The sequence below is a fragment of the Camellia sinensis genome, chromosome 14 (genome assembly GCF_055761805.1).
Source record: "Camellia sinensis isolate YWXY chromosome 14, ASM5576180v1, whole genome shotgun sequence".
NCBI lineage: Eukaryota > Viridiplantae > Streptophyta > Magnoliopsida > Ericales > Theaceae > Camellia > Camellia sinensis.
The window spans coordinates 22,918,661-22,941,384 of record NC_138974.1 but is presented as its reverse complement, the minus strand read 5'-3'; the positions used below and the strand labels follow the sequence as shown (position 1 = coordinate 22,941,384).

General features: G+C 33.0%; 1 protein-coding gene and 1 long non-coding RNA gene across 2 annotated transcripts; both read right to left on the bottom strand.

The window, feature by feature from the left end:
• Nucleotides 1-5,359: 5,359 nt before the first annotated feature.
• Nucleotides 5,360-22,704, bottom strand: LOC145807692 (uncharacterized). Its single transcript, XM_082906335.1, has 6 exons — nucleotides 22,510-22,704; nucleotides 13,085-13,172; nucleotides 8,624-8,688; nucleotides 5,964-6,032; nucleotides 5,830-5,879; nucleotides 5,360-5,680 (listed from the first exon to the last, which is right to left on the bottom strand). The coding sequence occupies exons 1-6, from the start codon at nucleotides 22,582-22,584 to the stop codon at nucleotides 5,569-5,571; spliced, it is 459 nt and encodes a 152-aa protein (XP_082762461.1). The 5' UTR covers nucleotides 22,585-22,704; the 3' UTR covers nucleotides 5,360-5,568.
• LOC145807618 (uncharacterized) lies at nucleotides 16,466-18,702 on the bottom strand. The gene is made up of 2 exons (XR_014350875.1): nucleotides 16,553-18,702; nucleotides 16,466-16,510 (listed from the first exon to the last, which is right to left on the bottom strand). It is a non-coding gene; the product is annotated as an uncharacterized LOC145807618 (long non-coding RNA).
• Nucleotides 22,705-22,724: the final 20 nt, after the last annotated feature.

Below are 22,724 nucleotides of genomic sequence, written 5' to 3'. Positions count from 1 at the left end.
ATATTACTTGTTCTATACAGGGTTCACGTTCGAGCGGAAGATCCCATGCTCGAGCGTACAAACACAGTACTTAGTATTTTTTTACAGACACGCGAAATACTGCGAGTGTGTAAACTCCGCTCGAGCGGCCCTTTCCCCGCTCAAGTAGGAAGAACAAAATTAGAAAATTATAAAACTGATTACAACCTTAATTTTTTTCATGAAATTTGACAACAAGGTCCTAACACTAGTGATTTAATTATTGAAGCATTGGAGATATTTAGCTCCAATTGGGCTGCCTTTGGAGCTTCCATAGCTATTCTAGTAGTTGAGTTCTCCAAGGAGAATGTCATTGAAATTGTCAAATTTTGACATTATTATTTTTTATGTTAAATTTGACATAAATTTTGGTAAAATTACTTTTTGCCATACCATAGTTTCAATCAAAAGTCCTACTAGAGTTGAGTACGCAGTAGAATAATAGTGACGTGAAACTTGATTGTGCCAAATTGATAAGTTTTTTTTTTTTTTTTTTAAATTTTAAAGAGTGGATAAATGTTTTTTTATACTGTAGCAGGTTAAAAATGACTTTGTCAAAGTCCTTTAACTTTGATAATTGAAGTTGCTTAATATAACAATAAAGTAATCATTTAACTATTGAACCATTAGAACAATGTCAAAATTTGGCAATGGCATGCCAAACTTGACAATTACGTTATATTTATTCCATTGAAAAATATTTTTGAAAAACTATTTCCATTATATTTTGACAAACGTTTTCTATAATCAATGAAAAATGAACTGATTTGAGAGGAAAATACTTTTTAAAAGTAAAAAATAATTTTTTAACTAGAATCTTATCGACACTACCAACCATTTATCACCATGACTATTCCTGTCACCACAATTCTACCACCATTGTTGTCGTCACACTGTCACCATGACTATGACAGTTAATATCACATTACACGTAAATATTTTTCATCGAAATAGAGTAAAAATAAAACTCTTGTGCAATTGAAGCACCTTCAAATGTTAGAACACTAATCAAAATTTATCATTCAATTTTGATTTAAAAAATAACCCTAGTAACATTAAATTTTCCCAAATAGTTATATAATAATTACTGTAAAAACCAAAAAGTAAAGCTAACTAATCAAAAAATTATTGTTCTGTTGCTCACTATTCACTCTCCACTCTCACTTCTGTAGTAACCTTTTAATGCTAAGTTTTTGCTTTTTTAACACTATTTTATTTTATAGGTAGCGAATGCTTGCACAATTTGAATGTATCATATGGTTTGGACTATTACATGGTTTTTATCAAAATTAATGAGAAAAAAATGAAAGTGAGAGGAATTGTTTGGTTTTTTAGTTCTTAGATATTATATCTGCTTCTGCTCTAAAATTTCTTATATAGAAAAATTCCTTATAAAAAAAATTGTTAATATAATGTTTTAATGCTGTGTTTAGAACTTAAATTAAAGAATTTTGTTTTTTTTACATAAAAAAAAAAGAAAAAAAAAGGAAAAGTTAAGAAAAGAATGAAAATGAAATGGGGGATGAGATGAGACCATGACACTACTATAAAAAGTGGGATTTTGCTTTCTGTTTTCTTTCTTGACAGTGAATTTCTCGATAATAATAGTTTCGTGCGATGTTAACACGAGCAACGATCTCCTTCTTGACTTTTTTACTTGACTCCTTACTTGATGGGTCATTAGGTCCACTTTTAGGCTTAATTTCGATAATTCGAATCGTTTACATTTTAAAATTTGTCGTATACATCATATTTGTAAAAAATTAAATTAATCGAATATTGGAAGAACTGAAAACCGTTTATTAAAAAAAATTTAATAAACAGTCTTATTATTTAATAAAATTTTAGTTTACGTGATTTTTGATATGTGATCGACTTGATTTTTAACAAGTATGATATACATGACAAATTTTAAAATATGAACGATTCGCATCATCAAAATTCGACTCAAAAATTGACCCAATGACTCATTAAATAAGAAATTAAGTAGGAAAGTCAAGAAAGAGATCCGTGCTCATTTGACGCGGCCGGTTCTGACAATTTTTTTTTTTGGCCCAAAGCGCTCTCAATAAGGGGCCTTTTATTGGTTTAAGAAAAAAAAATTTGTAATCAACTGTGTGTTTGATTTGAGTTTTTTAGATTAAATTTTTTAAAAATTGAGTTTTTTTATTTTCATATTTTTTTATTTTTAGTAAATATTTTTTAAATTTTAACATTTTTTTTTATTTTTTTAGATGCACCTTACTTAGATGTATCTAAAAAGTAAAAAAATTATAAAAAAATATTTTTAAAAATTAAAAAATACAAAAAAATATACTGAATTCTCTTCTTTTTTTTTTGTATTTTTGATATTTAGTGAATTTTTAAAAGGTTTTTTCACAAATTTTTTATTTTTTAGGTATATTTATGTTAGCTATGTCTAAAAAATAAAAATAAAAATTGCTTAAAATATTAAAAAAATTTAGTAAAAATAAAAAAAACACAAAAAGCAAGAAAGTAGAATTTTCTGAAAAGCGTTTTTTAAAAAACCTAACCAAGAATCAAAAGATTATCCACTATTTTTTTTTTCTTTTTTTGACATAAAATTTACTTAAATATATAACAAAGTAAATAAAAAGTATTTACTTAAAAATATCCAAAACAATCTATATGTAAGTACGGGATAAAAAGTAAACAAATTGTAACAAAATATCACTTAAACACCACCATTCTCACATTTTTAGTTGCAAAATAACTAATCAAACTTGTATAATTCAACTTATCAACTAAAATATTTTTCAATGGCTAAAATTATTAATCCATTTAATCTTTGTTGTGCCACAGGTAAGATTTATTCAATTTTAAATTTGATTTTTTTTTTCTCTAGAAACAATTGTAACTGACATAATTAATTGTATTCTAAACACAACCCATAAATTTAGAAAATAATCATCTATTAATTTCAAATAACTCATCAAATCAATAAGCTTTTTGATATTTTGAAAGTAAAAACAATCATCTATTAGTTTTAAATAATTCATCACATTAATCATTTATTAGTTTTGAATCTTTATTGAATTTTGTTGAGGCTTTTAAATTTAGGTTGATTTTTTTCTATGTACTACTATAATAGCTAAAAATATTTTGAAACTTTTTTTTTTAATCAATTTTCGGGGCCAAAGCGGCGGCTTTGGGCCAAAACCAGCCCTGGTTGTTAAAAACAACCGCCAAAATTACATGACATAAGTTCAGTCGCTAGCAACAAGTGGTTGTTGTAATTGATGCTTAATGTCGCTAATAAATATGATGCAAATAATTAATGTTATAGATGATTATTCTTTTTTAATCAATCGATAAAAAATTATTTATAAATATAAGAAGAATACGATTACGGCAAACAAAACACACAAATCTACAAGTCCAATATACTTAAGTAAACCCAGCAAGTGTTCTTTGCAAGTGAGTAGAAATTAGATAGGTATTTGTCAATATTTTTTTTTAATCCTTCTTTTCCTTTCCTCTCATTAATTCCATATAGTGCTCATTTCAATTGTATTTGAAATTTATGGCCCCTCAAGGTTACTCCCTTTATCCCAAATTGTTTATCCATTTTTGATATTCACACCCCTTAATTGAGTCAATAAATATTATATTTCTGTTAAAAAAATCAAAAATTTCCCCACAAATTAAAAGATCTTAACTAGTTCTTTAATTGTGTCAATAAACAATTTTTTTTGTAATTTTTTTTTTTTTAAAATTTCCCCACAAATTAAAAGATCTTAACTAGTTCTTTAATTGTGTCAATAAACAATTTTTTTTGTAATTTTTTTTTTAAAAAAAAAAAAAATCCACAAACTTAAAATCTTAATTAGTTCTTGTAGATAAAGTTTTCAAGATAAAAAAATTAAAAAATACAGACAATTTTTTAAAATGTCTAGAATAATAAAAATAGACAAACAATTTGAGACTAGGAAAGCACTAATTAAGAGAACATGTCTAGAAGAAAAAAAAGTGTGTAATTGTAACTCTTGGTAACTATAAAGTTACTTAATTGATGTAGTGTAAAAAATTTACTTCTTTTCCTCAAAAAAAAATATATATATATATATATATACAACTGATCTTAAGGTTTAATAATATTATAGTGGCTTGTAATGGTCACATAATGGTTAGGCCATTCAATGCCCAAATGAACTTATAATTGTATATATAGTGCTCGTTTGGCACGTGGGTTTGGTGGGTAAGATTGAGGTTATTTTAGTAACAAAAAAATAAAATAAATTTTTTAATTTTAAATTAAAAATTATCACATTCAAATTATAATTATTATGTTTTTTTCTCTTATAAAAATTATTAAAAAAATAAAAAAAATTCATTTCAAACGAGATTATTTTAATCCCAAACTAAAATAATTAAAAATTAAAAAAAAAAATCGACTCACATCTCAAATTAACCCATACCATATGAATATTGCAAAACTTTCTAAAATGAAATGATTGCATTGGTAGTATAATAGACAAAATAGTTGACTTAAGTGGCTCAAGTGCTTTGCTTCTTTGGAAAACTAATATTACAGCAATATATTCCATACCCCACAATTCATCAAATATGTGGGGGCCTATTAAAAATGAAATCATTTTCTTGTGAATTTTGTAACTAACCAGAACCTTAATTCTCAACAACTTTATATCAAATCATACAAATCATTACAAACCAAAGTCACAAAAGAACAAAACCTCTAGTAAAGGTTTGTAAATTTCTTCTTCTCATTTTCTTTTCTTTTCTTTTCTTTTCTTGAGAGTGGACCTTAGTGCAGCTATAAAGTTATTCCATCGTGACTTGACACACAAAGGTAAGACGGCATGTATCTGAACCTTCCCAAGCCACACATATTATAAATTTTTTTTTGAGTCAATTACAAACACAACCCTGAAATTTATTTAAATTTTAAATTACTCTCATAATTTTAAAAATTGTATTATATTCCTAAAAAAATTTAATTTCATAACATATAGGTCTTTTTATTAATAAATCAAATTAATTAACAATTTTTAATAATGCTAAAATTTTATTTCATTAATAATTCAGATAATTTTATTATTGTATAGGTGAACAGTTAGAAATTTCACTTTTTCAATTAATTTTGTTAAATAAAAAATTATGACAACGAGGTATTTGTAATTTTTCAAACAATAAGAGACAATTCGTATTTTAAGCAAACCTCAAAAACTGTATCTGTAATTTACCCATTTCTTTTCTATGTAATACATTTTTATCAATTACCTATTTTAATCGAAGTAATACCTTTAAAAGCACCTACCCCTTCTTATCCTTGACATTAATGTTATGTTTGTATCTTGAATTTATTAAGAAAAACGGCGTAAATATATATATATATATATATATTTAGTAAAATAGCGAAGAGTTCTGTGAATCTAAATTGTATAGGCAACATCTACTGGACTAACATCACTTACCTGATCAACTACAAGCTTGCAATATGTAAGAGAAAAACTGCTCAACACTTTTAAGACACTTTTAACAGGTTTTCTTTTTCTTGAAGTTCCCATATTAGGAGACGCTTGCACTGCTAAGCTCAACTTGTGTAACTGCTGTGTTAATTGCATCAACAACGTCCATTTTTCCCCTACTCACTGCTTCGTCCATGGGAGTCCGCTCATGGCTATCAATCACCCAAACACCACAATTGATTCAAGTAAAAACGAGGAAAACACAAGCGAAGTTAATAACAGAACAAACGACGACGAAGACAACCACGATTACAACAATAACGATAGAGAGGAGAGTAACTGTGGTTAGACATGAGCTAACCTGTTTAGAACCGATACACTTGCTCCCGCTAAAATCAAATTCTTAACCACCTGAAATGGTAATGTTTTATCTGAATTTCAAAAATGCAGAGGAAACAAAGAATGGTAGAATGCTTGAGGAAACACATTTCTTACTTCAATGTGCCCATTGAGGCAAGCCCAATGAAGAGGAGTGTTCTTCTCCACATTAGATGCATTAACATCCTGTTTCCGTTGGGGGTGGGGTGGAGATCTTAGTAGTTGCAGAGGATAACAAAAAGAATATATTGAAAAACATATATCGACACATTGTCTTTTAAAATACCAGAAAAAAATTTACTCATGACAACAAACTAATGAGACTCAGAAATAAATGCCCACTGGTCAAAACTGCAGTGAGAGAGAGAGAGAGAGAGAGAGAGAGAGAGAGAGAGAGAGAGAGAGAGGAAAACAGTTGTCATTCATTTGGCTGCTATGAAAGGTTAACATAACAAAGTACTTGGGGAGTATAAAGCAACTACTAGAATGGTATTGAATCTTAAGGGCACAGCATAACCCCTCTTCCATTTTTAGGAGCCTAAGTTTTCTTGCCCCTTGTCAAATTGTAAATCTATTGAAAACAAAAACTATAGAAGCACAGTAAAATGGTTTTTCAATGAAATTTCAAAAGCACTGCCTTAGTTCACAAGGCCAAGGGAACTACAATCTAGCAAAGAAAGCACACAACAAAAGCAAACTGGCTTATAACCTTTGAACACAACCAAGGGCATCATCATCAATGGAAAATCACCTTGCCTATTGTAGACATCCCGTTTTGACTACCCATAGTAGGATCCATTGTTTGCAAGTTGGACGTCAGAGATATCTTTGCACCAACTTAAAAGTGTTATGTTATGTGCTTATCTATGAAGTATTGACATTCCAAAATAGGTGTTGTAATGCTGTCGGACACGGCAGGGACACATATGGGACACGCAATAACACGACAATTAGGTTTTTCTCATATTCTTTAGTACTTTTGATGAATATTAAATGTTTCTTACTTTGTACTTGGATTTAAATAATCAATATAGTAACCATAAAAAAAACATAATAAGAGTCAACTTAAAAGAGAGTTTTTTATTATTATAATTTGAATTAGTATTAATTTTTGTTAATTTTGATTGATTGTGAATGTAATATTAATCTACATAACAAATGAAAATATATGAAATAATAATAAAATTTATTGTCATGTCCATGACTCCATTTTTTGAAATCACTGTGTCCCAGTTCCATGTCCATGCTTCTTAGGTGCTTATGCTTCTTAGTAGCTTGAGGGATATTTATGTACTTTGGACCATTCTAATATTAATGTGTGTTATGGGAGAGAACCCTAATTTCCGGCTCTCTTTCATTAGTTGTTTGTTGTATTTCTATCTTCTCTCTTTTCTTTTCCTTCTCTCATCTTTTTCTCTTAGAGAACACTAAAAGGACGCCATAGCCAGCTCATAACTTACTCTATCCTCGAGAATTCTCGACTCTCGTAAAGAACATATGTCACATTTTATTTGCTCATGATACTTGATTTTCAACACAACAAAAATTTTCTTATATATGAAACCATATTTTATTCAAGCAACATGACAGAGGGTGCAAGATTTTTTAGTCTATACCACAAATTAAGAGCCAGCATAAACATGTCTGACATCAGTTGGATATCCAATCCCATTTCACTCATTTTCTTCAAAATACGTTAACAAATCTGATAGCCATATGAAATGGTATAAAAAACATATCATTATGATAGTTGTACATAAAACTATACAGAGCGTCTAAGAAGCACAAACACGAACACAGGCACAGACACAAGACAAGGTAATTCTCAAAAATTTAGGTTACGGATGTGAGAATATTAGGTTAGGTTTATATATATATGGTAGTGTACATTGTGTATATATTCTGAGAGATATATATATATAAACCTAACCTAATATTCTCACAATGGATACACTGGGAATACAAGAATATATATATATATATATATATATTATAGGAAATCCTATGGTACACACCCACCCTACCATAAATGGTTGTTTACTACAATATAACATCAATTACAAAATACGTAATCTCACTACAAATTAGCCTAACAAAATGTCCAAAATTTTGTGGTTCATGTAACAAAAGTTTTTGGCTTGGTTACGACATTTTTTGTTAGGCCAATTTTCAACGAGGTTACGCATTTTGTGGTTGATATTCTGAAATTTTGTAGTAAAGTTATGCCAATTTGTGATAGGGTGCATATGGTACCATAGGATTTCCCATATTATATATATATATATATATATAATTTATCATATTTTTGTTTGCTAAATATTTTTGTTTACTATGTATATGAATATAATTTTTTTCCCCTCTTTATTTCCATATATTTTACTTTGACCCCAAAACATCTTTCTAAAAAAAATAAAAATAATGCTACAAAGGTGTCCCAAAACATGTCTAAGCAAAAGACACATGCGTCCATGAAGTACCAAAAATGGCCTACAAAAAAAATAATAAATAAAAAAATTGACACCACATGGCCACGTTGTGTCAGACATGTTGGCGTCCATGAATTACCAACATGACCACAAAAAAATAATAATTAAAAAAATTGACACCACGTGTCCCTGTCATGTCGGACATGTTGGTGCTTCTTAGACGAGTGTTTACTAAGATAGATAAAGCATGCCAATACAAATCATTTAAAATAACGCCACTTAAATATCAATCAATTAAATCATATAAACAAGAAAAAATCAAATAATACTCTGATGAAATGGCTCCCTCACCACTCCATTTCTGATAAGATAGTCCACAATGTCAAGATGCCCATTTGCCGAAGCCATATGAAGTGCTGCAAGCATAAGTCAGCAAAATAAGCTAAATTAAAGACAGATGGAAGTAGCAGTATTTTTCTGTTACTTCAGGGAGAACTTATCCTCCTTTGTATCCGCATTTGTACTCTTATCTATTTTGATAATATTATTTCTTGTTGCTAATCAAAAAAATAAAATTAAAGATGGAAACCATGAAATTATCAACACAACAACACTCTTTAGGTCCAATGATAGGACCATAAATAAATCAGTTCTGTTGTACCAGGTTAGGCTATCAAGTTTTCCAGTACTGAGATTAGGCACTTTTGGGACAATAAAATTTATGGGATATCCAATTAGTCCAAAATGAAAATCATAACACATACTAAAGAAGTATGAACTTCATTTGGGGTCGAATCCTACAGAAAAGGTCCATATCATGAAAACCATAATTTCATTAAAGTCATAATTTAATGAAAGTTGAAGTCAAGCAACATCAACTTGAGCTCATTATGAGTAAAACATTCAGAATTTGATTAAAAAGTTACTCAAAAAATTAAAACCAGATGGATAAATTGAAGAATTGCTTTTGTAAGTGTTTGTGGAGACTATAAAAGTAGCCCATGGTAAGTAAGAAATATTTAGAAAATATGAATGTATCGAAAAAGAATGTCAAAAGTCTCAAGACTAAAGAGTAGTAAAAAGCATGTAATATTATGCAAAGAAAATAATCCATTTACAAAAAGTTAAGAAGTAGAACTAATTGAAAACAAGATTGGCCAAGATGGTTTTGATCCTTTGCCACAGTATTAAAAAAAAAAAGAATGTTTCAACTGGAAGGTGCTCAAGGGAAAATCCATAAAAAAACTTTTCTTGGCAAGTTTATAAGATAAAGCAATGTAGTCCCTGATGTTTCAAAAGATATTACTGTCCTACTAGAGAAATAGATTCTGTATAACAGATGTCTCTACATGATGTACACCACTGGATCAACTCAGAAAAGCACTCTCCACTTTTCAGATAAGCATTTCAAGAGCTTTGGCCTCTATCTCTATTCTTCTCGGGCTCATCTTTCATCTATACTTTAGAGATATGGAAGACCTTTTGTGCACTTCCTCTTGACATTCTTCCAATGTCTTATTCTCTTTGTCTTTGACTATCATTATGTGCCCTTCCTCTTGGCATTCTTCTTACGTCTTATTCTCATTCTCTTCATCTTTGTCTATCACTTTCGTTACTCGTATCATTGAAGCTTTGGTCTCCCATTTCGCTTGTAACTCCCAACATTTGAAATCATTATATTAAGTGGCATGTATCAAATTAGTTCTCTCTAATTTTTCCAATTATCCAATCTAGATTTAGAAGCTCTGGTCTTCATTGATCATGCTTGGGGATTTTTTGATAACTCCTTTTATGTGTTTAGTTTAAAACATTTTGAGCAACTCTCCATTAGGTGCGCTTGATGATAACACATAATCATCTTCCAAGTAAATATTAAATCGTGGCTTTCAAGGGTCATAATTTTGATGTTAGCTAACCTGCTTAACATAATGTTGACCACACCAAAGTGAAATATGGTTAAAAATTCTAATATTAACTAAAACATTAATCATTATTAACATCTAAATTTAAAGAGTCGGTAGTAAAATATTTCCGCACATTTATTTCAGCAATAAATTTCTTAGTACTTTATTTTCAATTTTATCAAACGACTCCTTACTCTCATCCATCTCAACTTCATCATTTCCTTTCGCTCACACCAAAACACCATGCACTTGGGTTGTCAAACCAAAATGTTATTTAAGGTGAGGTGTCAATATCTCCTATGGTAGCAGGGTGAGGCACAGACTCCATCAAAATGAGGCTCATATTATAAATATTGCACAGTTTTTTATGAGTATTATGTTTAATAACAAAATACTAACCTAATAAATATTATATTTTTACATGAGCTTCTTACTGTTGGGTCTTGTAGACCTTGATAACTATTGTTCAATGGGCCCTGGGTCCAATGGGCAAGGGGTCTAGGGGGCGCCTCTTTTCTATTGCTTCCGCATTGCCCTAATTTTATACTTATAAATAGACGAAGGGAACGCCTCTTTTCTGCAAGAGAGTTGTCTTGTTTTCTGATCATAGTGAAAACCGCAACAACCATGGACGTAGCCCTATTTTGGGATGAATCACATAAATCCTTGTGTTTTTGTGTGTGTGTAATTTCTTCGATTTGTTTTATCTTTCTTGTTTGTTATTTCGTGATAGATCCTAGTTAGGAAGAGTCAATTCCTAACACTTAGTACCCAACACATTATGATGGTGTTTGGGAAGTGAGTTTTTATGTAGATTTTATTAGATGTAGGTTTTTATGAGATAAAAATTTTTTAGTGTTTGGGAAGATAGTTGGGTTTTTATGTGGTTGGATGTGATGTTTGTGAGAGAAAAAGTGAAATGATTATGGGGTTGGATGTGATATTTTGTTTGGATGTGTTTTTTTTGGTTTTGCAAAACTTTTGTCTTTTAGTGGAAAAAATGAGAAAAAAATTTGGGAACATGCTTCCCAAACACCACCTATGTCAAGCTTGATAACTTGGACCATGCACAATTTCAACTGAAGCAAATTCAAATTGAGCACTCAAACAATTAAAAGTAGTTAAAAAATTATACAACCCAGCAGTTAAGCAAATTAAGTAATTAAAGAACTAAACACAAAAAAAGGGAGAGTGGAGGGGGGGCACACGTTGACTGGGGTTGAGGCTCTATGGACTTGTTTGGCAGAACTTCTTCATAAAGGATTGTTTTAGAATGGACTTCACTTGAAGTCCTTCAAAAAAAGACACAGAATAATAAATTGTGTTCGGTAGGTGCACATTATAAAAGTGTTGAATCTCCATTCCTTATTTTAGTTTTAAAGTTGTTTTCCAAAAATCTCCAACTATAAATTTCTATTCATGAAATCCTGGGCTCGTAATTAGGGCAAAATGGAGATTTCAATTATTATCATTAAGTGTTGCAATCACTTTGCGAGAAATGATTTCAAGAGGCAGTCTTGCAAGCTTCTGTTAAATGGACTTTTGGAGGCTGCACTTCCCATACCAGTTCATTTTGAAATTTTTACCAAACAAAAAATTTGTCTATGGAAGGACTTTTGGGTTTCAAAAGCCCTTTGCAAAGTTCCGCCAAACAGTCTCTATATTTATTTGGGGGGCCTTTGATACGATGCATAACACATAAAATTATAATGAGTTTCATTAGATTGAAAGGTTGATCTCACGTCTTTAACAAATCAAACACAATTAAAAGTAGCACGAGCATCATTGCGCCTCATGTGCCTCAAGCACCTTGGTTACAACTTCATTAAAGTCACCTTGCCTCAAGGGTGTTGTTGACGCACCTCAAGTGTGCGTCACACCTAAACAAGCTTCTAATAACTGTGCCTAACAATCTGACACATAAAGGGAAACTTTTATTAAGCCTAATATCCAAATTAGACGATATACTTGAACATAAAATTGTACTCGAACCAAACACCATAATCAACAGAGAAAAAGAGCAGGAAATCATTAACTTCATACCCACTGTTGATGGATCCAAAATCCCATCTCTCACTTGGTGGTATCAACTGAATAGCTGTTAATCATTGGGGTAACAGAGGAGGAAGAGATAACATCTCCAAGGAGGTGATTGGTTACTTGAAAGTTATCTTAGAAGGTAGTCAGAAAATGCAATTCACATATCAGAAATACAAGAAACCATGACTATGGTTGTAACCATCAAAAACATAGTTTTGTTCTTCTTCTTTTTTCATTTTGTCTATTCATGCTGTATTAACACAATTTAAAACCTACAATGTGCACAAGAACACATGCAAATCTAATTGCTAGAGCTAGAAGGAAAAACTGAAGAATAAGTCGTACATGTCATCTACAAATGCTTATAGAATGAGCAATTCAATAAGCGAGCTGAGAGAGAATTTGACCAATAAGCCCAATCAACAAATGAAATGAGCTACAGCTTTTTTTATTTATGCTTTTAACCACCTTTTTTTGGATAAGTGTTTCTTATCTTAAAATTGTACCACTCAAGTAAAGTTGACCAATTAACCTATATCAATGTTACTTAGCTCATAATAGCTTTCCAGATCTTTCATTTCAATCAATCAAGCTAAAGGATATGCAATGACTTATTTTATTTGATGTACTGCAACAAAAATAAATAAATTCCTACAGCATGATTTTTAGTCAAACAAACAACTAAACAATTGACTAGACCTTCTTACAGCATAAGGAAGTTAATAGTAGCTAATGAAACAACAAATCAACAATCCAAACATTTTAAGAAGTATGAAAAATAAAATAGCATGAAAAAGTATGAAAAAAAAAAATACACCATCACGAAGCAAATAGGCAAAAATGTGCATTATATGTCACAGGTAATAACCTGTTCGGCCCTGTGAATCCTTGGAATCAAGAGAAATGCCAGCAGCAGCTAAGTTCGTGACATCATCAATATCGTCATATCTGGCAGCCTATAAAACATAAAATAAAATATAACATAATTTAAGTTAACTAACTGACTAATGGAACAGTTAGCAGCCAATAGACGTAACCAAAATGTTTTACTTGGAAACAATAGTCCAAAAACTTTAGACTGGAGATAGGGTGTGATAAGCATATTAGTAACAATGGTTCTGGTACGTCAGCCACAGTAAATTTAAACCTCAGTTGTACATGATCCAAATGTATGACATGGAGGTTCACTTCTAAAATTAAATTTTTTGCTTTAAGTTTCTCCATCAAGGAGAACAGACAGATTGAATGTTGTTAGGTGTTATGTGTTTAGGGGGTAATTATGTACTTTGGACCATTGTAATATAAATACATGTGTTTATGAGAGTAAGCCCTAATTCTTGGGTTTCCCTTAATAAGCCATATATTGTTTCTTTTTCTTCTCTTCTCTTCCTCTATTATTGTAGAATATTTCAGTAATGCATTCCTTTTAGTGTTGGTACTTTCCATACTAAATTCAAACCAATTTCAGATTAATATGCACCAGAATATATGACATTCTATTGAAGATAAGATTATATATAAAAAGAGGAAGATATCAGGATATGTAAAGATCTCAAGATTTGTGCTTCCAGTACTAATTTTGCCTGTTCCTGAATCAATTCCACCCGCTTCAAGTAAAGCTCAACTTCCACCACTTTCAGCTTCTTCCATTTTTCCTCAAATTCTATCTTCTTAGACCACTAATTAACTGCAATCTCTCCTTTATAATCACCTCCTCCAAACTTGACAATACACCAATAATACTATTAAACTGAAGAACTGACTATAACATTGACACCCCTGAACCTGGCTCAACTTCTGTCATCATTTGTGAAACTTATGCTATTCCTGTACGAGAATTTGATAGGAAAGCAATGAATAGACAGATTGAATGTTGTTAGGTGTTATGTGTTTAGGGTAATTATGTACTTTGGACCATTTTTATATAAATACATGTGCTTATATGAGAGTAAACCTTAATTCTTGGGTCTCTCTCAATAAGCTGTATAATGTTTCTTCTTCTTCTATTCTCTTCGCTTCTTTTCCTCTATTGTTGTATAACTTTTAAGTAATGCATTATTTTTAGTGTTGGTACTTTCCATGCTAAATTTGAACCAATTTCCAATTAATATGCATAAGAACATATGACATTCTATTGAAGATAAGATCATATATAAGTAGCTATGGAAGATATCAAGATCTATGGAGACCATGTGATTTGTGCTTCCAGTACTAGTTTTGCCTGCTCGCGGATCAATTCCACCCACTTCAAGTAAAACTCAAACTTCCTCCACTTTGAGCTTCTTCCACTTTTCCTCCAATTCTATCTTCTTATGACCACTAATTAACCACAATCCCTCCTTTATAATCACCTCCTCCAAACTTGTTGATACACTAATGATACTATTCAACTAAAGAACTTATTGTAACATTGACACCCCTGAACTTGGCTCAACTTCTGTCAATCATTTGTGAAACCAATGCTAAACCTGTATGCGGATTTGATGGGAAAACAATGAATAGGCAGATTGAATGTCATTAGGAGTTGTGTTTAGAGATAATTATGTAAATTGCACCATTGTAATATAAATACATAAGGTAATTCTATTTGCACACACTCATTTTATCAGTACCCCCCACTCTCACTTTTTTTTAATTACAATTGTGTCCCTCAGTCAAATTACTTTTTAGAGAAAATCCTAAACGCGAATTTCTCAATACAAACCTACACACCACCACCAGCCACCGCTTCTGCAACCTACCACCCACTGCTGTGCCTCCAGCTTTGGCTTTAGTGTCGACGCCGCCCCCTCCCTAGCCCGGTTGCCCCTCATCCTTTCCTAATACCACCCCCTCGCACCTCCCTGCCTTCCTCCTCCTCCTTCTTCACCACTGGCTAAAACCATGTGCGAGTTGGGGGTCGCGATGGATGAGGGTTGTAGCAGTGGTCACAGCAGTGAGGGGTTACGGGGGTGGTGGGTCGCAACGGTGGGGGCTATGATTTTGGCTGGAAAAGTAGGTCATGGTGGAGAGCAAACCCTAATTCTTGGGTTTCTCCTAATAAGCCGTTTATTGTTTCTCTTTCTTCTCTTTTCTTCTCTTCCTCTATTGTTATATAACTTGTAAATAATGCATTCTTTTTAATGTCGGTGCCTTCCATGCTAAATTTGAACAAATTTCAAATTAATATGCCTAAGAATATATGACATTCTATTGAAGATAAGGTTATATATCAAAAGATATGAAAGATATCATAATATATGGAGATCTCAGGAAAATTACATCTATTATTAGAAAAATTACATAATATTTAAAAAAATTTAAATAAGTATACAATGTGCAAGCAATGTGGAGAGAAATAATGAAGCAAGAATTAAAAAAGAGTGGGGGATGAAAAGAAACGAAAAGAAGTGAAAGATATTAAGAAGTAAGATTCTTTTAACAAGATCTATCATATAAAGCTAGAATATGCACATATGCCACATCTTTTGAATTAGTAAAAATAAGTGTTTTAATTAGTGTGAGGCACATGTAAAATTTGGAAAGAAATATCATACTCAAGGAAAGTTGGAGGTTAGACATGCGCTTTGAGAAACAACTTCCAGTGAAAACACCTAATTCTAGTTCTTCAATGTGCAAGTGCAAAAGGCATCAAAAGCCTCAAGACTTGTGAACCCTATTCATGCAAACTAAGGATGACAAATAAGTATAGTAAAGAAGAATGCATGGTTCCATATTATTTTATTTTATATATAAAAAAATAATAATAATAAAATAACATAGAAATTTTGAGATGGGGAGATGCATATGTTGACGAAGAGAAAAAGCATTGCTTGGCATAATATGGTTTTGTAGGAGATTAGCAGCAGTTCCATTCATGAAAGATGATGATGTTTCAAAATATTGAAAGAAACATCCAAAGGTGAAGGCTAGATGGTCAACTTGAGGCAACGATGGTGTGGTAATGATGCGGCATGCCACATCGGAGTTATGGACCCGTATATACCCATGCATCTATTGTAGGACAACCACAAGTTTAAGAATTGCTCCAACAGTTCTATCATGCATGAAAACATCAATTGTTGGACAAACATTCTAGTCAATAGTAGGATGTTCATAAATTCATAAAAAAATAATAAATAAAATCAAGAAAATCTGCACAAAATTTAATAAGTAAAATCAATGTTAGTAATTGTTAAAATCCACCTACTCTCCACCTACTTCACCCACTTAAACCTACTCCACTAAACCTAACCCACTACACCACTACCACCTCACCTACTCCACTAAACCTAACCCACTACACCACTACCACCTCACCTACTCCACTAAACCTAACCCACTACACCACTACCACCTCCACTTCACCTACTCCTTACCTACTACACACTCACCCTCTTCTATATATAGGAATCATGAATCATTGTAATAGATATCAATATATCAATCAATAATAATACATACAATTTATTCTCTCTCTTTCTCTATACATTATTTCTTACATGGTATCAGAGCTGGTTTAAAACCTAGTATTTTCGCTTCCCCGGCGGGCGGCAACCTCACCTTAGCCGCCCGCCGGACCTCAACCTATTCCGCTGATAAAATCAACAAAGATTTGTGCAACTGTAGTCATGTGTGAGGCTGATGGAGAAGAATTCTTCACCTCATATGACGAGACAGTCTGGAACTGGAAACACTGCAACATTCTGCTCTGGAATTCTGCAGCAGCTAGATTATAGCTTGGTTGAGTGCCAAGCTTTGGTTCTTCCACCCACTCTTGAACTTGCCCAGCAAAGTGTGAAGGTTCATGCTTGTGTTGGAGGGACTAGTGTGCGCGAAGATCAGCGCATTCTCGCCAGTGGGGTTCATGTTGTTGTTGGTACTCCTGGTCGTGTGTTTGACATGTTGCGGAGACAATCACTTCGCCCTGTTTACATCAAAATGTTTGTCTTGGATGAAGCTGATGAAATGCTGTCACGAGGTTTTTAAAAATCAGATCTATGATATTTTCCAGTTGCTGCCACCCAAAATCCAGGTTGGGGTGTTCTCAGTTGCTGCCACCCAAAATCCAGGTTAGGGTGTTCTCTGCCACAATGCCACCAGAGGCTCTTGAAATCACCAGGAAATTCATGAATAAGCCTGGAAAGAGAAAAAGCTCATGCTAGGATTTGCGAAGTGATTCGCTGCAGGAATTTTGACTTTGGATGAAACCCTTACCATACTCCACTCATTCTCTCCAACTGTTCTAACTTTTTATTTTTATTATTATTATTATTATATCAAATAATCAATGCACTCATGTTCCCCACTAACAGTGTCCACTTTTGACCCAAACCATTTTCAATCCATCATTTCTCCTTCACCTTTTGCACCCCACTCACCGACTCTCTCTCCACTTTATCACATGGGTTTGTCCCTCTCTCTCCTCCATTTGATTTCAAAAATCACTTATTTTTATTTATTTTTTCCAAGTCACTTTTCCTCTTTTTTAAATACCCCACTTTATTTTGAAACAATCGCACTGATGTTTTTCATATAATCCATCTATAACTATTTTTTTATCTATTTTCTTTCTCCCTTGTTTTCTTTCATTTTATTTTTATTTTTTCAACAAAACACTCCCAAAACAAAAAAAAAAAAAAAAAAAAAAAAACAACAACAACAACAACAACATCATTTTACAAACTTGTCATTTCTTCATGCCGGGGATCAACCCCGATCAGCATTTTACACCATAAAAAAATAAAATAAAATAAAAATAAAAAAACACAAAACAAACCAAAACACAACCAACACAAATCGGAACAGTGGGATTTTTCTTCTCGCCTATTCCGCCGGTCTTTTCTTCTTGCCACCGTCTTGGGCGGCCCTTGCCGGTGTTGCCTCCGTGTTTCCCACTCCACTGGGCATGATCACTACTCCCTGCTCCTCCACTGCAGCATATGGCGGCCCTCCAAATCGGAACATAAAACTGGCCTTCCGCTTCAGCTCCTTGTTTTCCGCCTTTAGCACACTTATCTCTGCTCGCGCATCCTTATACATGCGTTGGAGCAGAGCCAGTTGGGCGTTTAACTGCTGCACCTCATTTGTCCTACTCTGCAGCCGGTTCGACAAATTTGTAACCGCAGTCATGGTTTCCACACATGACTTCAAGGTATACTGATTGGCCTCCACATCCGACTGCACCGCCATTTTTTGCTCCACCGACCGCATCGGAAAGTTCAACGGAGCAAAACCAGAGGTGTTTGGTTGAGGTTCACTGGCCACCGCACCAGTTATTTCTCTTGTGGACTCGTTCAGTTCTGGAAAGAGCGGGAGCAGACCACGGGACGAGGAGGCCATGTTCTGGGTAGCTGGACGGGAAGAAGAGGCCATGTTGCTGAGTGTTTCAGAGACGGGTTGGTTACAGAGTATTACAGAGTTTCTTTCTCAGCAAAGGAAGAGTTGTTTTCAGAGGATTTTCAGAAGTTTTTTTGTCTGCCTCAGCCTCAGCATCAACCTTGGTTAAATAGCGAGGCCGCCACGCGTATCGCGCGCCACTTGACGCCAGACGACAAACGGGCGCGCCAGTCAAGGCACTCACGTGCCTCGCCATCATGTCCGGCACATCTTTTTATGACTTGGGCTCGCCTTTTGATGGCACGTCTTTTTATGGATTGGGCACGCCTTTTGATGGCACGCCTTTTGATGGCACGCCTTTTGAAAGATTGGGCACACCTTTTGAGGGTGCGACTTTTTAGGGGTCCGACAAGACTCTGTAAACTGTCCCGACATTTGATTCCGGTTAGCTTTTCCAAGGGTCCGACAAGACTCTGTAAACTGTCCCGACATTGATTCCGGTTAGTTTCTACATGGGTCCGACAAGACTCTGTAAACTGTCCCGACATTGATTCCGGTTAGTTTCTACAAGGGTCCGACAAGACTCCGTAAACTGTCACAACAACTGTCACCACATTGTCTGCTACAACGGTCCGACATGACCCCATAAACTGTCTTCTACATCGGTCTGACACCGCCATCCAGTGTCCTCTACACCGTTATGGCACCACCATACAGTGTCCTCTACATGGTTATGACACCCCCATACAGTGTCCTCTACAACGTTATGACACCACCATCCAGTGTCTTCCCCAATGGTCTGACACGACCATACAGTGTCTCTTATCCTCTTTTCTTTTTATGTATTTTCTTGTTTTGTTACTCTCTCCAAACTCAAGTTAGTTAGTTAGTTCCTATCCCCCTTGAGTTTGCGGGGGGCTGTTAAAATCCACCTACTCTCCACCTACTTCACCCACTTAAACCTACTCCACTAAACCTAACCCACTACACCACTACCACCTCACCTACTCCACTAAACCTAACCCACTACACCACTACCACCTCACCTACTCCACTAAACCTAACCCACTACACCACTACCACCTCCACTTCACCTACTCCTTACCTACTACACACTCACCCTCTTCTATATATAGGAATCATGAATCATTGTAATAGATATCAATATATCAATCAATAATAATACATACAATTTATTCTCTCTCTTTCTCTATACATTATTTCTTACAGTAATCCCTATGCTTTGGTTTTTATATCATTTTGGTCCATGTAATTTCAATGAGAAATTTAGTCAAAAGTCTCTTAACATAATTGTGTAGTATTAAAAGGGTAAGTAAATATTTTCTAATGCATAAAGCCCTTCAAAATTTATTTATCATGGATTACGGACATAAAAAAAAACATGTCTTCAATATTTACTCTCTCTCTCTCTCTCTCTCTCTCTCTCTCTCTCATCTATATATATTATCATCAATATTTCCAAGTTGAAAATTCCTACAAGATTGCAAGAGATGGTTCCACAATTGAGTCGTACAACTTCGATAATTGCTATATTTCGAACCTTATTTACTGTATTTCAATGATTGTTTCGATCAAAACTTGCAATTGAGCCATACAAAAAATGTGTATTTCGTTTGCTTCTTTGAATGAAACAGTGAATAATTGTTAAATTTTTTTTTTTTTTTTTTTTGTGAGATTGAAGATTGAACAATGTGTATTTCGTTTGTTATGATTATTTTTATTGACTCTAATTGAATAACGAAGTTTTTGTTTGTTGTTATATTAATTTTACTTTTGTTTACTTTAGTAATATGTGGCTTATGTTTTATTGGCTGATATGCTCTATTTTAAAGTGATAGTAAAATTTTACTCTGGTTTGCTACCTGTTTTTTGTTTGCTGACTTTGTTTTAAAGTAACAATAAAATTTTACCCTGTTAACATTATCATTTCATTGTTTTAATAAATTTTTTTACTCAATATTGTTACTCGTGACGGTAACAATTATAGTGACTATGGTGTTTAGTGATGATAATGGTATTTTACTATTTAAACACTAAAATTTCACAATAAAATTTACTGTGAATCAGAGTAAAATTTTACTGTGAGATAGAGTAAAATTTTACTGTTGACGTTAATTTCGATGGTAAAAATTTTATTATTCTTTTTTAAAGAATTTCATGGCCAACATAGATCTTATTTGATAGATCTTGATGAGAGAATTTTAACAATACTAATTTTATCAAAAAGCAATAGCTAAATTAAAAGTTATATCATTTTAAAGTTTAAAATATTAAATTACTCACTAAGGATATTTTAGTAATAATGATGTGTGGTGGACTTTTCAAGGAAAAAATTTTTGTATTTGTCCTTAATGCATAAAAATTTTATTATAAGAGAGGCCTTTGACCAAATTTCTCAATTTCAATTAGTTTAATTTTGATTCTTAATTTTAGATTTTGTATAAAGTTTATTCAATTGATAATAACGTTAAAGTTTTTGATGGAAAATGATTATTAAGTTGGTTGAGGTTAACTTATTGAGTTGAGAAAGTATACAAGGAGTTAAGGTTTTTGATGGAAAATGATCATTGAGTTGGTTGAGGTTAACTTGTTGAGTTGAGCAAATTTACAATTTTGCCCCTAAAAGCATAATACATTCCGCTTATGTGTGTATTTTTAACTAAAAAATGATAATAGTTGTAATCAACTATACCAAATTGAGACAAAGTTATAAATTCAGGATCAAAATTGAACCAATTAAAAGTGTTATGACCAAAACAACACAAGAAGCAAAATCTAGGGACTATGACAGCACCATCAAGGTTTAAAATTACAAGCAGAAAATAAAAAGAAATACCTCCAAATTCAAAAAATAAAACACTAGAGGGGTCAAGATTTGCACTAGGTCTCTATTTAAGGTTATTCATGCCCCTATTGAAGTACTTTTGGTGCAATATAACTCAGCATACTTCCTACAAGATGCAACACTTCCACCATTCCCTGCAACTTCCCTTGGCATACATAACTTAGAGAGAGAGAGAGAGAGAGAGAGAGAGAAGAATATCCTAAACCTGTACCTTCAAGCATTATACAATGCATTAAAACTTAGATTTGCAATGAAAAATTTAATGTCTAGCTTATTGGTACCCAATAAATGAGAAGCTTGATCATTTTTCAGAGACAACGGTTTTTTGCAAATACATGATGATTGACATAGTAAGTTCAAAGGTAACTAATCAATCAATCAGTTACAGTATGTTCAGGTGGGGTAATTTGGTTAGAAATGAAGATAAAGAGAATTTTTTCTCATGTTTGGTTTTATAGATTAGATGAGAAATGAAGGGAAATTATTTGAAAGGAGAACTCTCGTATTTTGCCTATTTCATTTCACACTAGAAGTGGTGACATGTGATGAGAAACAAACTAATTGGTTATATAGTTTTCACAATACCGAGATTGCCCCGTTAAAATACATTAAAATACACACACCGAAAAATAAAATAAAAATCTCACTCATATCCCTCTCTTACCTGCCTTGTTTTTTTACCCATTCAAACATGATAAAGAAAAAAATATATATAATCAATTTTTTTCTTTTCTTTTCTCACCAAGACACCGCAATCATTCCATTTCTTTTCTCACCTGCTATACCACGAAGATTGTTAATTGGGTTAAGTTAATTTTTTCACCAATTGGGACCATTGCTCACTAAAACCTCCATCATAGTCTGGGCATTCACATAGTTGAGTTTTTCTATTCATGTTATAAAACATCACAAAGCTTAAGAACATAACTTTCCTTTCTTTTCCTTTTTCCTCCATTTTCTCAACAACCAAACAGATATAATTAACCTTAGCCCTCAAATTTAAGTTCCCACCAAAAATCACAAGAAACCCATATCATGAACCACAGCATATAAGAAACAAAGACACAGACATATATATATATATATATAAAGCCGATGAGTGATCGTACCTCAAGCAAGGCCTCGACGTTCTCCGGGGTCGTTTCCACTGGAGTCTGCTCTGCCGCGTTCGCCTCCGCCCCCATCCCTGCTTGAGAGAGAGAGAGAGAGAGAGATGAGAGAGAGAGTACACACTCCACAACCTACGAATGAGTCGGACGACCCATAACTGATTAAACGGGTCACCTCGATTCTAACCCCGTTATCAAACAGTTTAGGCCGGGTT

Coding starts and splice junctions, on each gene's coding strand:
- LOC145807692 (XM_082906335.1), bottom strand. CDS start 22,584: ATGGGGGCGGAGGCGAACGCGGCAGAGCAGACTCCAGTGGAAACGACC. Junction 13,173..22,509: donor ACGTCGAGGCCTTGCTTGAG/GTACGATCACTC, acceptor TATGTTTTATAG/GCTGCCAGATATGACGATAT. Junction 8,689..13,084: donor GGATTCACAGGGCCGAACAG/GTTATTACCTGT, acceptor TTATGCTTGCAG/CACTTCATATGGCTTCGGCA.